Here is a 16,782-nt window from a genome sequence, read left to right on the forward strand (position 1 = left end):
GTACGTTTGTTTATTCCATGTGTAACTCTGTGTTGTTGTTTGTCTTGCACTGCTTTGCTTTATCTTGGCCAGGTCGCAGTTGTAAATGAGAACATATTCTCAACTGGCCTACCTGGTTAAATAAAAAAATAAAAAATAATATTTAAAAAAATCTGTTTTTCATCAATATAGCTATGCAGCCCACTGAACATCCCATTTTGAATCCGTTTTTTCATCAATATAGCCACGAAGCATACTGAACATTCCCTATGGAATACGTTTTTCATCAATATAGCCACGCAGCCCACTGAACATTCCCTGTTCCATTTCATGTTCTGGAATCATGTGACAGAACAGTGAATACAACCCCCCGACATGTAGCCAACAAAAGTTAATGCGTCTCGGCCCTAACAGCTAACGTCCATTTGGAGAGAGCCTGAGTCGTTCAGTGAGTTTCCTCTTGATTGCTAGCAATATAATAAATTATTTGTTTAACAGTCTTCTCTGACAAACGTATCGATGTGAGTTTTTGTGCCTCTGCCTCCCCACACATTGTTTTCACCATATCAATTGCGTTTGCAATAGTGTGTGGTTTTCTAGCGTAGCGGGCCTAGTCGTTCACTGTAGGAATGATTCAATAGTGTGTGGTTTTCTAGCATAGCGGGCCTAGTCATTCACGGTAGGAATGATTCAATAGTGAATCATGACTCAATAGTGTGTGGTTTTCTAGCATAGCAGGCCTAGTCATTCACCGTAGGAATGATTCAAGTGCAATGGTCAAGTGCGGCCTTTTCCCATGATCTAAGGGCACTCTCTAATTCAATTAAATTTTCCAGAGTTGAATCATTTTAATTTCGATATTTAAGGTTAAGCACATAACAATGATTTTGAGATACAAAGACGATAATATAATATATTTTTTGGGTATATACAGTATATATACATGCTTTTTCAGTTCTGCCCACACATTTTCTATATGATTGAGTTCAGGGCTTTGTGTTGGCCACTCCAATACCTTGACTTTGTTGTCCTTAAGCCATTTTGCCACAACCTTGGAAATATGCTTGGGGTCATTGTACATTTGGAAGACTCATTTGCGACCAAGCTTTAACTTCCTGACTGATGTGTTGAGATGTTGCTTCAATATATCCACATAATTTTCCATCCTCACGATGCCATCTATTTTGTGACGTGCACCAGTCGATCTTTGTCCCCATGTGCAGTTGCAAACCGTAGTCTGGATTTTTTATGCCGATTTTGGAGCAGTGGCTTCTTCCTTGCTGAGCGGCCTTTCAGGTTATGTCGATACAGAACGCGTTTCCTTCCTGAGCGGTATGACAGCTGCGTGGTCCCATGGTGTTTAAACTTGCGTACTATTGTTTGTACAGATGAATGTGGTACCTTCAGGCATTTGGAAATTGCTCCCAAGGATGAACCAGGCTTGTGGAGGTCTACAAGTCTTGGCTGATTTCTTTTGATTTTCCCATGATGTCAAGCAAAGTGGCACTGAGTTTGAAGGTAGGCCTTGAAATACATCCACAGGTACAACTACAATTGACTCAAATGATGTCAGTTAGCCTATCAAAAGCTTCTGAAGCCATGACATCATTTTCTGGAATTTTCCAAGCTGTTTAAAGGCACAGTCAACTTAGTGTATGTAAACTTCTGACCCACTGGAATTGTGATACAGTGAATTATAAGTGAAATAATCTGTCTGTAAACAATTGTTGGAGAAATTACTTGTGTCAATTACAAAGTAGATGTCCTAACCGACTTGCCAAAACTATAGTTTGTTAACAAGAAATTTGTGGAGTGGTTGAAAAACGAGTTTTAATGACTCCAACCTAAGTGTATGTAAACTTCCCACTTCAACAGTCTATATTCTATCCCTTTGCATAATCAAAGATGGAGGAATGGAGCAGCCAGCCCTGTCTTTTCATCACTATAAGGTAGATGAACATCCATTCATATTTGGACTTGTTGAAAGCCTCTGGATCAGATGTCTGCATACCCCATTCATGTGTCATTAGGAATCAACGATCAAGAGAGCCCATCCCTGTCTCGTCATGACTAGATGTTCTTCCTAAGCACCCCCTTTAGTATCATCATAATCCTCCCAGTATGGTGTTGTTAAACCCTGTATTTACAGTCCCTGGTCACAGCCTATCAATCAACTCCCTGGCAGACAAACCAGGAAGTGACTTGTGTCTATTACTATTTATTTATAGGGAAGTAGTGCGGAAATTGTAGTATTATTACTTTGTTATGACCCAGTGTGTTTCGGTTATCTTACTGTTTTCTTGTGATACATATGAAACCTAATGAGTAATGGCTTTATTATTTATTCAGGTGGTAAAGTTGAATAATTCCACAGGGCCACCTAATGTATGGCTCCATGTCCCCACAGCTGGATTGTGATTAGTCTCTAGGGTTCCAGCAGACATTTTCCTTTTTACACCTGTTGAAGTCTGCAATTAAAAAACCAAGGCAGGCATTATGAAGTCTCTCTGGATTCTCTCTGGATTCTCTCTGAAGTCTCTCTGGAGTCTCCCTGGAGTCACTCCGAGGTCTCTCTGAAGTCTCTCTGAAGACACTCTGAAGTCTCTGGAGTAACTCAAGTCTCTCTGGAGTCTCTCTGGAGTCACTATGAAGTCTCTCTAAAGTCTCTCTGAAGTCTCTCTGGAGTCTCTCTGAAGTCTCTCTGGAGTAACTCTGAAGCCTCTCTGAAGTCTCTCTGAAGACGACCTTATATATATTTCACTGCCACTGCAGCTCACACTCTCCTCCAGTCCAGTTTTCTGATGTTGGTCATCTAGACAGGGTAAGGCGAACGATAAAGCCTACTGCCTCGTTGCGAACGTGGTGTTCCGTTGAAAACGTCTAAGTTTGTCATCCTTGGCTTTATGCAAAGGTGAAGTGTGGTCATTTGTCTTCCCAAAGCCTTAGCAGGATTTGGTAGCGATCTGGAGGTAAGCGATTAGAGAGGCTTTACATTATGTCATTCACCTGCTATCACATGATGACCAGATTAGCGGGTAATGGTAAGGTGGGAGAAAGAGAGGGAGAAGGAGGGAGAAGGAGAGAGGGAGAGAAAGGGAGAGAGAGAGAGGGAGATGGAGGGAGAGAGAGAGAGAGAGTGTGTGGAGGGGAAGAGAAAAAGACCCGATTAGCAGATAATGGCAAGAAGAGGCCTCACAGGGATGGAGGAGAGAGAGGGATAGAGGGAGGGAGAGAGGGAGAGATCCGATTAGCAGGTAGCAGCCAGGAGAGGCCTCAGAGGGAGGGAGGAGTAGGTCTTCCAACCCAAGACTTCCTTCTGTCCTCTGATCACTTGTTTGCTCGTTAATTTGGTCACAGTGTGTATTGGGGAGAGTATGGCTAAAGCCTGATTTGGATTTTCAAGCAGTTTGTTTCTCTTTTCTGCTAGGATTGGGATCATGATTGCTGTTGAAAGCGTGAGTATTATCCTTCGTGTTGCATCTTCAGTGGTAATACCTAGGCCCATATTTACTTAGAGTTTTTTCACCAAAGGGGCTTAAACATTGAGGACGGAACAAAAAGCTAATATAGAGAGAAGGAGTAAGACATTAGGTAAAGGTGGAAGATCGGTGTAAATGCTTAGTAAATCTGGACCAAAGGCTATCTAGCTTGCACCTTATGAAAATGCTTAGTACTGTAAATCTGTGTCTAAGTCTATACAGGTTGCACACAGAGGTTACCTGTTATCTGCAGGGCAGCAAAGGTTAAGCTTGTTGGGAGAGCACAAAAGGTTGAGTCCTAACGGGAACTCTTGGTGTTACTTTCAAAAGCAAAACTTCTATAGAGAGCCAACTTATTGAAGTTGGCAAAACATTTTGGTTAGGTTAAAATGAGCACAATATATATATAAAATCTACATCTGTCAAATGAACAGAGAATATTTAATGCATACATTTCAAATGCAACCTATTTGGGTTTTTCTCCTAATTCTTTTTATTTGATCAATAATCACTACAGATGGTCATTGCTGACAATGTGGTCTGCTGTCTAATGCTCTCTCTGGATGTTGTATTTCACTGGTGTCTCTTTTTATTAGGGTTTATCTGACTGCATCTTAAAGACCCTACCTCTTGTTATAGTGCATCATGTCAGTGTACGGTCCATTTAGAGCTGAGCAGATTGACTAAAACCTCCCAGTACGGATGTTGTTTTGGAAAAACAAGACGGTGTTGTTGCTTGTGTCGGTATTTGTTGACACCATGGATGGTGCCGTTATCAGAAGCAGATATCAGGAAAGACCCGTGGCGAACTAGAAAACGTCATGCCGTCTTCATTCAGGAAAGACCCGTGGCGAACTTGAGCTACGTCCCAAACAGCACTCTATTCTCTATATAGCTCACTACCATTGACCAAAGCCCTCATCATTATCGTTCGGCTGGAGAACAGTCGATCAGCCCTACGGGCTCTGGTCAAAAGAAGTGCACTATATAGGGAATAGGGTGCTGTTTGGGACACAAACTACAATAGATTAGGCTGTCTTCATTCCTGATACCAGCCAGTTCGAAGGATGTGGTTTACAGTTTCCTCATCTCACTCATCTAGGGTTCCTTGATCGTCAGCCATGACACCTCGGGACAGATTAGATCATGTGGGATTCTTATGGTTTGTTTTCACCGTCTTTATTTATAAGTTAATCGAAATGAAGGAAAAGTCAAGGCTTTTTTTACCCATCAACCCAAGAGCATGAGTAGCTGCTGCTAACAAGGCAATTCTGAGTATACTTAATTGCATTTACTGGTGTAGTGCTTTTACAAACACATTTATTTTGTATTAGGGGTGACCATGGGTGACGCCATGGTAGCCATTTTGAATTGAACTGAATCTTTTTTTACATTTATTTTATTTATTATTTCACCTTTATTTAACCAGGAAGGCTAGTTGAGAACAAGTTCTCATTTACAACTGCGACCTGGCCAAGATGAAGCAACGCAGTTCGACACATACAACAACACAGAGTTACACATGGGATAAACAAACATACAGTCAATAATACAGTAGAAAAATAAGTCTATATACAATGTGAGCAAATGAGGTGAGATAAGGGAGGTAAAGGCAAAAAAAGGCCATGGTGGCAAAGTAGATATAATATAGCAAGTAAAACACTAGAATGGTAGATTTGCAGTGGAAGAAAGTGCAAAGTAGAAATAGAAATAATGGGGTGCAAAAAAGCAAAATAAATAAATACAGTAGGGGAAGAGGTAAATGTTTGGTCTAAATTATAGATGGGCTATGTACAGGTGCAGTAATCTGTGAGCTGCTCTGACAGCTGGTGCTTAAAGCTAGTGAGGGAGATAAGTGTTTCCAGTTTCAGAGATTTTTGTAGTTCGTTCCAGTCATTGGCAGCAGAGAACTGGAAGGAGAGGCGGCCGAAGGAGGAATTGGCTTTGGGGGTGACCAGTGAGATATACCTGCTGGAGCGTGTGCTACAGGTGGGTGCTGCTATGGTGACCAGCGAGCTGAGATAAGGGGGGACTTTACCTAGCAGGGTCTTGTAAATGACCTGGAGCCAGTGGGTTTGGCGACGAGTATGAAGCAAGGGCCAGCCAACGAGAGTGTACAAGTCGCAGTGGTGGGTAGTATATGGGGCTTTGGTGACAAAACGGATGGCACTGTGATAGACTGCATCCAATTTATTGAGTAGGGTATTGGAGGCTATTTTGTAAATGACATCGCCGAAGTCGAGGATCGGTAGGATGGTCAGTTTTACGAAAGTATGTTTGGCAGCATGAGTGAAGGATGCTTTGTTGCGAAATAGGAAGCCAATTCTAGATTTAGCTTTGGATTGGAGATGTTTGAAAGGAGTCTGGAAGGAGAGTTTACAGTTTAACCAGACACCTAGGTATTTGTAGTTGTCCCCATATTCTAAGTCAGAACCTTGAATACACAACATGCATCTAAATGTCTCAGCTGCCACAGAGAAACGTGATTTAATGCTCCAGGTGTATTTTAAGCCGATCCAGGAGATTGTAGTGATGGGGGAAAAATCGATACAGTTGAAGTGCCTTCGGAAAGTATTCAGACCCTTTCACCTTTTTACACATTGTGTTAAGTTATAGCCTTATTCTAAAATGTATGAAATGTTTTTTTCCCCCTCATTGATCTACACACAATACCCCATAATGACATCACAATACACCATGATGACATCACAATACCCCATAATGACATCACAATACCCCATAATGAAGTATCAACAACAGGTTTATACATTTTTTTTGCTAATTTATACAAAATAAATGTACATTTTTCAGACTCTTTACTCAGTACTTTGTTGAAGAACCTTTGGCAGCGATTACAGTCTCAAGTCTTCTTGGGTAGGAAGTTTGGCACGCCTGTATTTGGGGAGTTTCTCCCATTCCTCTCTGCAGATCCGGGCTCTAGCTTGGCCTCTGAAGGACATTCAGGGACCTGTCCCGAAGCCACTCCTGCGTTGTTTTGGCTGTGTGCTTAGGGTTTGTTGTCCTATTGGATCTCTCTGTACTTTGCTCCATTCATCTTCACCTCGATCCTGACTATTCTCCCAGTCCCTGCAGCTGAAAAACATCCCCCCAGCATGATGCTGCCAGCACCATGCTTCACCGTAGGGATGGTGCCAGATTTCCTCCAGACGTAACTCTTGGCATTCAGGCCAAAGAGTTCAATCTTAGTTTCATCAGACCAGATAATCTTGTTTCTCATTGTCTTTAGGTGCCTTTCGGCAAACTTCAAGCGGGCTGTAATGTGCATTTTACTGAGGAGTGGCTTCTGTCTGGTCACTGACGAAAGTTCTCCCATCTCCACAGAGAAGGTCTGGAGCTCTGTCAGAGTGACCATCGGTTTTTGGTCACCTCCCTGACCAATGCCCTTCTCCCCCGAGTATTGAGGACAATATTATATCAAATCTTTGACCCCCCCCGCAATCATGTTTTCATCACTTTTATTTCCATGACAAAATTTTATTTAAAAACACATTTTTTCATGCCCTGTATTGTATCTCTGCAGCAGACATATAGCACTATTTTTGGAAATAAAATTGCAGCATTGAATCATAATACATAGGGAATCGTGAGAATCGCAATACATATGGTATCAGCACCTAAGTATGGTGATAATATGGTATGGTGAGGTCTCTGGCAGTTCTAGGTGATAGTGTTGAGTAGATCTATACCTGGAATCACCCACTCTGGCTTCTCTCCTACTTTGGTTTACAGGAACATCTTGTGATATTATGAAAAGACATGCTGAGGTTGTTTGAGGCTAAACATGGACATTACCACTCCAGAAACCATATCATTTCTCCAACCTCTCCTCGGGGGATCCCTTGCAGACCCCCATACATTTAGCAGTTATAGCCCTGAATTAGCTCATCTGATTCTCCTCTAGCCTAACTGACAAGGTTTATTTTCAGTCAAACTACGGTTGATCTTCTGTCTCTTCACTATACAGGAAATAACCTGAATGTTTTCTGCAGGAGAGAACCATTCTGTCTCATCACTATTACTGAATGAGTTCTGCAGGAGATAACCATTCTCCAGTAAACGTGTTGTTTTGTCCAACTTCCTGCCGCCTGCTTGTTGTTTACCACACAGAATGTTGGAGATATTCAGTTATTCTCTGGCATGTGCCAGTGGACTTGGATCCTTTCTCAACACATTCAGGGATATAGCATTAAGCCTCCACCACATTGTCCCTTAAGAGAACTGTACTATACTGTAATGTACTATATTGTACTGCACGCTACTGTACTATACTGTACTTTACTGTACGGTACGGTACTGTACTGTACCATACCATACTGTACTATACTGTACTGTACCATACTGTACTATACTGTACTATACTACCATACTCTACTGTACTGCACTGCACTATACTGTACTGCACTATACTGTACGGTACTGCACTGTACCATACTGTACTATACTGTACTGCACTGCAATGTACTGCACAGTACCATACTGCACTGCACTGTACTGTACTGTACCATACTGTACCATACTGTACCAGACTACTGTACTGTACTGTACTGTAATGCACTATACTGTACTGTACCATACTGCACTGTACTGTACTGTACTGCACTATACTGTACTGTTCTATACTGTACCATACCGTACCATACCGTACTGTACTGTACTGCACTATACCGTACTGTACTGTACTGCACCAGACTGTACTGTACTTTACTGTACTGTACTATACTGCACTGTACTGCACTATGCTGTACCATACTATACTGCACAATACTCTACTGTACTATACAATACTGTACTGTACTGTACTACACTGTACTATACTATACTGCACTGTACTGTACTGCACTATACTGTACTGTTCTATACTGTTCTATACTGTACCATACCGTACCATACCGTACTGTACTGTACTGCACTATACCGTACTGTACTGTACTGCACCAGACTGTACTGTACTTTACTGTACTGTACTATACTGCACTGTACTGCACTATGCTGTACCATACTATACTGCACAATACTCTACTGTACTATACTATACCGTACTGTACTGTACTACACTGTACTATACTATACTATACTGCACTGTACTGTACTGCACTATACTGTACTGCACCATACTATACTGTACTGTACCATACTGTACTGTACCGTACCGTACCGCACCGGACTGGACTGGACTGTACTGCACCGCACTATACTGTACTGTACTATACTGTACTGTACTATACTGCACTGTACTGTACTGTACTGCAATATACTGTACTGCACTATACCGTACTGTTCCATACTGTACTGTACTGTACTATACTGTACTGCACTATACTGTACTGTACTGCACTGTACCATACTTTTCTATACTGTACTGTACTATACTGTACTGTACCATACTGCACTATACTATACGGTACTGTACTGCACCATACTGTACTGTACTGCACTGTACTGTACTGTACTGCACTGTACTGTACTATACTGTACTGTTCTATACTGTACTATACTGTACCATACTGTACTGTACTGCACTATACCGTACTGTACTGTACTGCACCATACTGTACTGTACTTTACTGTACTGTACTTTACTGCACTGTACTGCACTATGCACTACCGTACTATACTGCACTATACTGTACTGTAATATACTATACTATACCGTACTGTACTATACTTCACTGCACTGTACTGTACTGTATCATACTGTATCAGACTGTACTGCACTGTACTATACTATACTATACTGCACTATACTGTACTGCACCGTACTGTACTGTACCATACTGCACTTCACTGTACTTTACTGTACTGTACTGTACCATGCTGCACTGGACTGTACTGCACTGCACTATACTGTACTGCACTATACTGTACTGTACCATACTGCACTGTACTGTACTGTACTGTACCATACTGCACTTTACTATACTATACTGTACTGTACTGTACTGCAATATACTGTACTGCACTATACTATACTGTTCCATACTGTACTGTACTGTAATATACTGTACTGTACCATACTGCACTTTACTATACTGTACTGTACTGTACTGCACTATACTGTACTGCACTGTACTGTACTGCACTATATCGTACTGTTCTATACTGTACTATACTGTACTGTGCTGCACTATACTGTACTGCACTATACTGTACTGTACTGTTCTATACTGTACTGTACCATACTGCACTATAATGTACTGTACTATACTGTACTGTACTGCACCATACTGTACTGTACTGTACCATACTGCACTGTACTGCTCTATGTTGTACCGTACTGTACTGCACTGTACTGTACTGGACTATACTGTACTAAACTGTACTGCACTATACTAAACTGTACTACACTATACCGCACTGTGCTATACTGCACTATACTGTACTGTACTGCACTGCACTATTCTGTGCTGTACTGCACTATACTGTACTCTACTGTACTCTACTGCACTATACTGCACTGCACTTTACTGTACTGTACTATGCTGTACTGTATTATACTATACTGTACTGCACTATACTGTCCTGTACTATGCTGTACTGTACTGTACTATACTGTGCTATACTGTTTTGCACTATACTATACTGCACTGTACTGTACTATACTGTACTATACTGTACTATACTATGCTGTACTGTACTGCACTATATTGTACTGTACTGTAAAATACAATACTATACTATACTGTACTGTACTGTATTATAATTTACTGTACTGTATTGTACTGTATTATACTGTACTGTATTATACCGTACTATAATATACTCTCCTGTACTGCACTATACTGTACTGCACTATACTGTACTGTACTATACTGTACCTTACTATACTATACTGTATTATACTGTACTATAATATACTGTGCTCACTATACTGTACTACTCTGTACTATAATGTACTGTACTATACTACACTATGGTACTATACTCTACTCTACTGTACTATACTATACTATAATGTACTGTACTATAATGTACTGTACTATACTAAACTGTATTATACTTTACTGTACTATTCCGCACTATACTATATTGTACTGAAACCCCACCTCTTTAAGGAATACCTAGGATAGGATAAAGTAATCCTTCTAACCCCCCCCTTTAAAATATTTAGATGCACTATTGTAAAGTGGTTGTTCCACTGGATATCATAAGGTGAATGCACCAATTTGTAAGTCGCTCTGGATAAGAGCGTCTGCTAAATGACTTAAATGTAATGTAAATGTAAATGTAAATGTACTGTACTATAATGTACTATAATGTACTGTACTATACTGCACTGTTCTGTACTATACTGTACTTTATTTTACTGTAATATAATATACTGTACTGTACTATGCTGTACTGTACTGTACAATACTGTACTGTACAATACTCTTCTATAGTGTACTGTATTTGTAATATACTGTACTATACTGCGCTGTTCTATGCTGTACTATAATGCACTGTACTGTACTATACTGTATTGTAGTGTAATGTACTATACTGTACTGTACTTTACTATACTTTAAGGTACTGTACTGTACTATACTGTACTGTATTGTATTGCAATGTACTGTACTTTTCTGTACTGCAATATACTGTACTGTAATTTACCTTAATGCACGGTACTGTATTATACTGTACTATACTTTACTGTATTATACTGTACTATACTGTACTGTATTATACCGTACTGTAATATACTGTACTTTACTGCATTGTACTGTACTGCAATATACTGTACTGTATTGTGCTGTATTATACTGTACTGTATCTTACTGTACTGTATTACACTGTACTGTTCTGCACTATACTATACTGTGTCTTACTGTAATGTATTATACGGTTCTGTACTGTACTGTATTGTACTGTACTGTATTATACTGTACTGTATTATACTGTACTGTATTGTACTGCACTGTTCTGTACTACACTGTACTGTACTGTACTGTATTATGATGTACTTTAATATACTGTACTATACTGCATTGTATTATACTGCATTATACTGTAGTCTACTATACTGTACTGTATTTGTTTAACTGGTTGATTCTGGCATTATGGACAAATTATATATTGAACACTGGCTTATTGATCGTTGATGTTTAGGAAAGTGACTTAAAGTAGGCCTACAGGAAGTGATGGATATGTCTACTGTCTGTGTTGATCAGGCACTCCGCTAAGACAAAGCTCTTTATTTAAAGTCATATGAAGCTTACCTCTGCTGCTTGCTGCCTGTCCTCTTTATTAAGACAGTGAATGTAAAGGCTTTCTATTTAAAGAGTTTTATCCCTAAGATAAGGCCTACTGCCAAGCTCTCTTTTAATGGCTCCTTAGTCTTTATCTGATTAAGGCCACGCAGAATATGTCCAGGACTTAATGTTTCCATGAACACCTAACACCTAATGTGAGAAGTACATTTATGTACAAGATTTAAATACTACCTAAATAAGTACTACCTAAATAAGGGGTAACAACAACATAAAGTGTCTTAATAGGGCATTGGTTCACCACGAACCAGAACAGGTTCATATACACCTTGGTGTAGATTCTACAAGTGTCTGGAAGTCTATTGGATTGAAGCAACACCATTGTTTCTATTTGGTGTTCTGTCGATGGTGGTGGAAAACGGTTTCCCAGGCGCCGCTACACAATCTCTTATAAGTGTTTAACTAGGTTGAGATCTGGTGACTGAGAGACACACACACACACACACACACACACACACACACACAGTTTTGTATTGCCATTCTTGTGGGGACCAAAGAATTGAGTCCATTCCAAAATCCTATTTTCCCTAACCCTAAATCTAACCCTAACCCTATTCCTAACCTTAACCTTTAACCTAACCCTAACTCCTAACCCTAAACCCTAGTGTAACCCCTAACCCTAACCTTAATTCAAAACCTAAACCTAATTGTAACCCTAACCCTAAACCTAACCCTAAACCTTCCCAAGTGGAAAATGTCACTCCATTTTTCTTGTTTTACTATCCTTGTGAGGACTTCTGGTACCCACAAAGATAGTTAAACAAACACACACACACACACACCCTTTAAACCCCCTATGAGATATCTTCTTCTAACCATGGTAGCTAAAATAATGGCCAACTGGGAATTTTTATACACGATCCTAAAGCATGAGGATCGTGTCCCCTGTGGCTCAGTTGGTAGAGTATGGTGTTTGCAACGCCAGGGTTCTGGGTTTGATTCCCACGGGGGACCAGTATGGAGAAATAATGTATGAAATGTATGCATTCACTACTGTAAGTCGCTCTGGATAAGAGCGTCTGCTAAATGACTAAAATGTATGATGGGATGTCAGGAACCACACCTGTGTGGAAGCACCTTCTTTCAATATACTTTGTATCCCTCGTTTACTCAATTTATTCCTATATTTTGGCAGTTACCTGTAGATTTAAGTACAAGACATAAGCCTCGATTTAAGGTATAAGAGCAGGTGAGACTATAGACTGATCATATTCTCTAAGCCTGTTGCATTTTACACCGGAGACAGTGAAATTATCCTATGTAAAGGTGTTGAAGTGCAACATGTACTTGAATCGATTACATTCCTTAGCACAAACTACTAAACGTTTCTCTCATCGCAAAAACAAGTAAACACGTTCTGTTCATGATGTCATCTGACCTTGTTGACCTTCTTCTCCTCTCTTCCTCTCTTCCAGTGTGGGTGAGTGGGAGGAACACAGTTATCCTGTGGACCAAGCAGCCTCTAGACAACCAGCCAGTTTAACCATGACACCCATTTGCCTGCGTTGACCTGCCCCCCCCTTTCCTCAGTTTTCTCTACACACCATCGAGAGGCGTGGACTAACCAGGAAGTAAAAGCAGTCAGACAGAAAGTAAACAAAGATGTCTTCCCACAAGTGCAGATTCCAGTGCTTCGATGCCATCTCGGATGAGGTCAGCCACCACCACCCCAAACCCTCGCTCCCTTTCGGGATACGTTCTGCCCCCGCGCCTCCCCCCAGGAGATCCACCCATGGTGGGGATGCCATTCACCAGGAGACCTTGGAGGACTGGGGGTGCTACCTGTGCGCCCAGGCTGCAGAGGCCAGAGAGGAGTCCCAGAGAGAGGCCCAAAGAGAGGCCCAAAGAGAGGCATCAGCCTGGTACCTCCCTCCGGTCCTCCCACACTCCCACCATCACCACCCCCAGCAGTATGTTCGCAGGCGGCCGGTCTGGCCTGAGGTGGTCCCTGCTGAGCCCTCTTGCCACCACCACCTCCACAAGAAGTTGGTGCTGGTGAAAAATAGCGACCCCTCTGTTCGGAGGACCATCGTGCTCCGTCGCAGGACACTCCGCAGCCTGGGCCTGTTTCTGGAGGAGCTTTCTGAGTTCATGCAGTACCACATCAGGAAGCTGTACACTCTGGAGGGACGCAAGGTGACACTGTCTACTTCCTCAACATCATTAGATATTACCGTTGGTGTGCAAGTTTAGGGTAACTTTTAAGTTTTCCCCAAAGTGAAGTGTTGTTTATCGTTAGATGATGAAGCAGATAGTGATGGGTAAAAACAGTTACATATTGGGATATTATTTTTGATGATATTGTAATATTATATTTGCGACTGGTCGGCTACGCCAAAACTCTGGTATATTTCCTTCTGTAGCGTGGTCTAAGTATTATTTTTAAATAGTGATCCAATATGTTTTTCAAGCAACTTATTTCCATGACTGATCAAAACAAATTTTCCCATGGAACACTCTCTTGTCCCTCTGCAGCAGACATCTAGTGAGCAATATGTTTGGAACATTGAATCGTAGTATCAAATCGCAATACATGTAGAATCGTGAATATCGCAATACATGTCGTATCAGCACCTAAGTATCATGATAATATTGTATTGTGAAGTCCCTGACAATTCCCATACCTAGAAACAGATTATTCTTTCAGTGGAAGTCTAGCCTTAGAATGGGAGAGCATGACTAAGGTGCTTTTGTCTGGTGTGCTTGTCGCCAAAATATGTATGGCTTCTGCATCCTTTACCACTAAGGAGTTTTAGGAAATCAACAGAATTTGTTATGACTGTTTCTAGTCATCACATTAATGATTTTGTTTGGAAAATGTTAGAAGGCAACAGACTGTGGAGACATAACTTTTCTTTGGTAGTTTCTACAATACCTGTGAGAGGCCTGGGAATGTGAGCATGAAAGAGAGGCCTCTAGTGGCAGGAATTATGACTACCATATATTTACCTAGAGCCAAAGCGGAGTCAAACTGATATTATGATGCTGAGATTCTATTTTTCCATTCAGAACATAACTGTATTGATAACAGCTTTGTTTAGGATAAGGCTACCTCTTTAAGAGGCAGAGATTTCTCTGGGTTGTTTGGAGACGGTCCAGTGGTTTCCTGTCTGTCAGTACAGCCTTCTCTTGTAACCCCTCCCCCTATCAGCTCTCTCCTTGTAACCCCTCCCCCTATCAGCTCTCTCCTTGTAACCCCTCCCCCTATCAGCTCTCTCCTTGTAACCCCTCCCCCTATCAGCTCTCTCCTTGTAACCCCTCCCCCTATCAGCTCTATCCTTGTAACCCCTCCCCTATCAGCTCTATCCTTGTAACCCCTCCCCTATCAGTTCTATCCTTGTAGCCCCTTCCCTATCAGCTCTCTCCTTGTAACCCCTCCCCTTATCCGTTATATCCTTGTAGCCCCTCCCCTATCAGCTCTATCCTTCTTTCCTCTGTGGTAGCAGCCATATCCATACTATTAGTCCAGGCCTCCACCATGTTCTACCCAGGGTAAACATGCTGTAAAGTCCTGGGCAGCTCTCCACTTCTCTCCAATGGGGCCTTTTAGTGGTTCTGGCACTGGTCCTGTAACTCCATGAGGATCGATCAGAACCCCTACAGCAGGGGTCATAGATAACAAGGTAACTCCACGAGGATCCCTACAGCAGGGGTTATAGATAACAAGGTAACTCCATGAGGATCCCTACAGCAGGGGCCATAGATAACAAGGTAACTCCATGAGGATCCCTACAGCAGGGGTCATAGATAACAAGGTAACTCCATGAGGATCCCTACAGCAGGGGTTATAGATAACAAGGTAACTCCATGAGGATCCCTACAGCAGGGGCCATAGATAACAAGGTAACTCCATGAGGATCCCTACAGCAGGGGTCATATATAACAAGGTAACTCCATGAGGATCCCTACAGCAGGGGTCATAGATAACAAGGTAACTCCATGAGGATCCCTACAGCAGGGGTCATAGATAACAAGGTAACTCCATGAGGATCCCTACAGCAGGGGTTATAGATAACAAGGTAACTCCATGAGGATCCCTACAGCAGAGGCCATAGATAACAAGGTAACTCCATGAGGATCCCTACAGCAGGGGTCATATATAACAAGGTAACTCCATGAGGATTGATCAGAACCCCTACAGCAGGGGTCATAGATAACAAGGTAACTCCATGAGGATCCTTACAGCAGGGGTCATAGATAACAAGGTAACTCCATGAGGATCGATCAGAACCCCTACAGCAGGGGTCATAGATAACAAGGTAACTCCATGAGGATTCATCAGAATCCCTACAGCAGGGGTCATAGATAACAAGGTAACTCCATGAGGATTCATCAGAATCCCTACAGCAGGGGTCATAGATACAGATGCAAGATCTTGATTTGACCAGTTTATCACAGCAGGAAAATAATGCCGCAGTAACAGGAAATGTGAATTATTGTGTGTATTATAATACATTTTATAGAGGTTGATATGTTTTAGTTAGGGCAAATCAAGTCTGAAATGTTTAATTGGAAATTACACATTTTAGAAGCCTTTTTAAACCTTGAATACTCAACACGTTCACATTTGCTGCTGTGCAAATCATGACCCAAGGCGAGACCCAAATACAGACACAGGAGGCAGATGGTTGGAGTTTAAGATGTTTAATATATCTAAAGGGAATAGGCAAGAGAATGGTCGTGGACAGGTAAAAGGTCATAACCAGATCAGAGTCCAGGAGGTACAGAGTGGCAGACAGGCTCGAGGTCAGGGTACAGAGTCCAGAACAGGCATGGGTCAAAACCAGGACGACTAGAAAAGGACAAATGGCAAAGTAGGAAAACAGGAAAAAAAAACACTGGTAGGCTTGGACATAAAATACAAACTGGCACAGAGAGACAGGAAACACAGGGATAAATACACTGGGGAAAACAAGCAACACCTGGAGGGGGTGGAGACAATATCGAGGACAGGTGAAACAGATCAAGGTGTGACAGTGCAGGACATTTCCTGCAACAACAGGGTGTTCAAATTAAGATCCTACATATGGAGCAATGCTTGAGAAGGAGGTTATGAG

The 16,782-nt window shown here is 41.6% G+C and overlaps 1 protein-coding gene across 1 annotated transcript in view; it reads left to right on the top strand.

The window, feature by feature from the left end:
- The first annotated feature begins 3,275 nt into the window (after window positions 1–3,275).
- LOC106571018 (retinitis pigmentosa 1-like 1 protein) overlaps window positions 3,276–16,782 on the top strand; it is a 30,463-nt gene continuing 16,956 nt past the window's right edge. The window contains exons 1-2 of the mRNA XM_014143644.2: window positions 3,276–3,434; window positions 13,141–13,861. Of these exons, the coding sequence (XP_013999119.2) occupies window positions 13,328–13,861 (534 nt within the window). The 5' untranslated portion in view covers window positions 3,276–3,434; window positions 13,141–13,327. The remainder of the gene's footprint in view (window positions 3,435–13,140; window positions 13,862–16,782) is intronic.

The sequence above is a fragment of the Salmo salar genome, chromosome ssa15 (assembly GCF_905237065.1).
Source record: "Salmo salar chromosome ssa15, Ssal_v3.1, whole genome shotgun sequence".
In the NCBI taxonomy this organism is placed as follows: domain Eukaryota; kingdom Metazoa; phylum Chordata; class Actinopteri; order Salmoniformes; family Salmonidae; genus Salmo; species Salmo salar.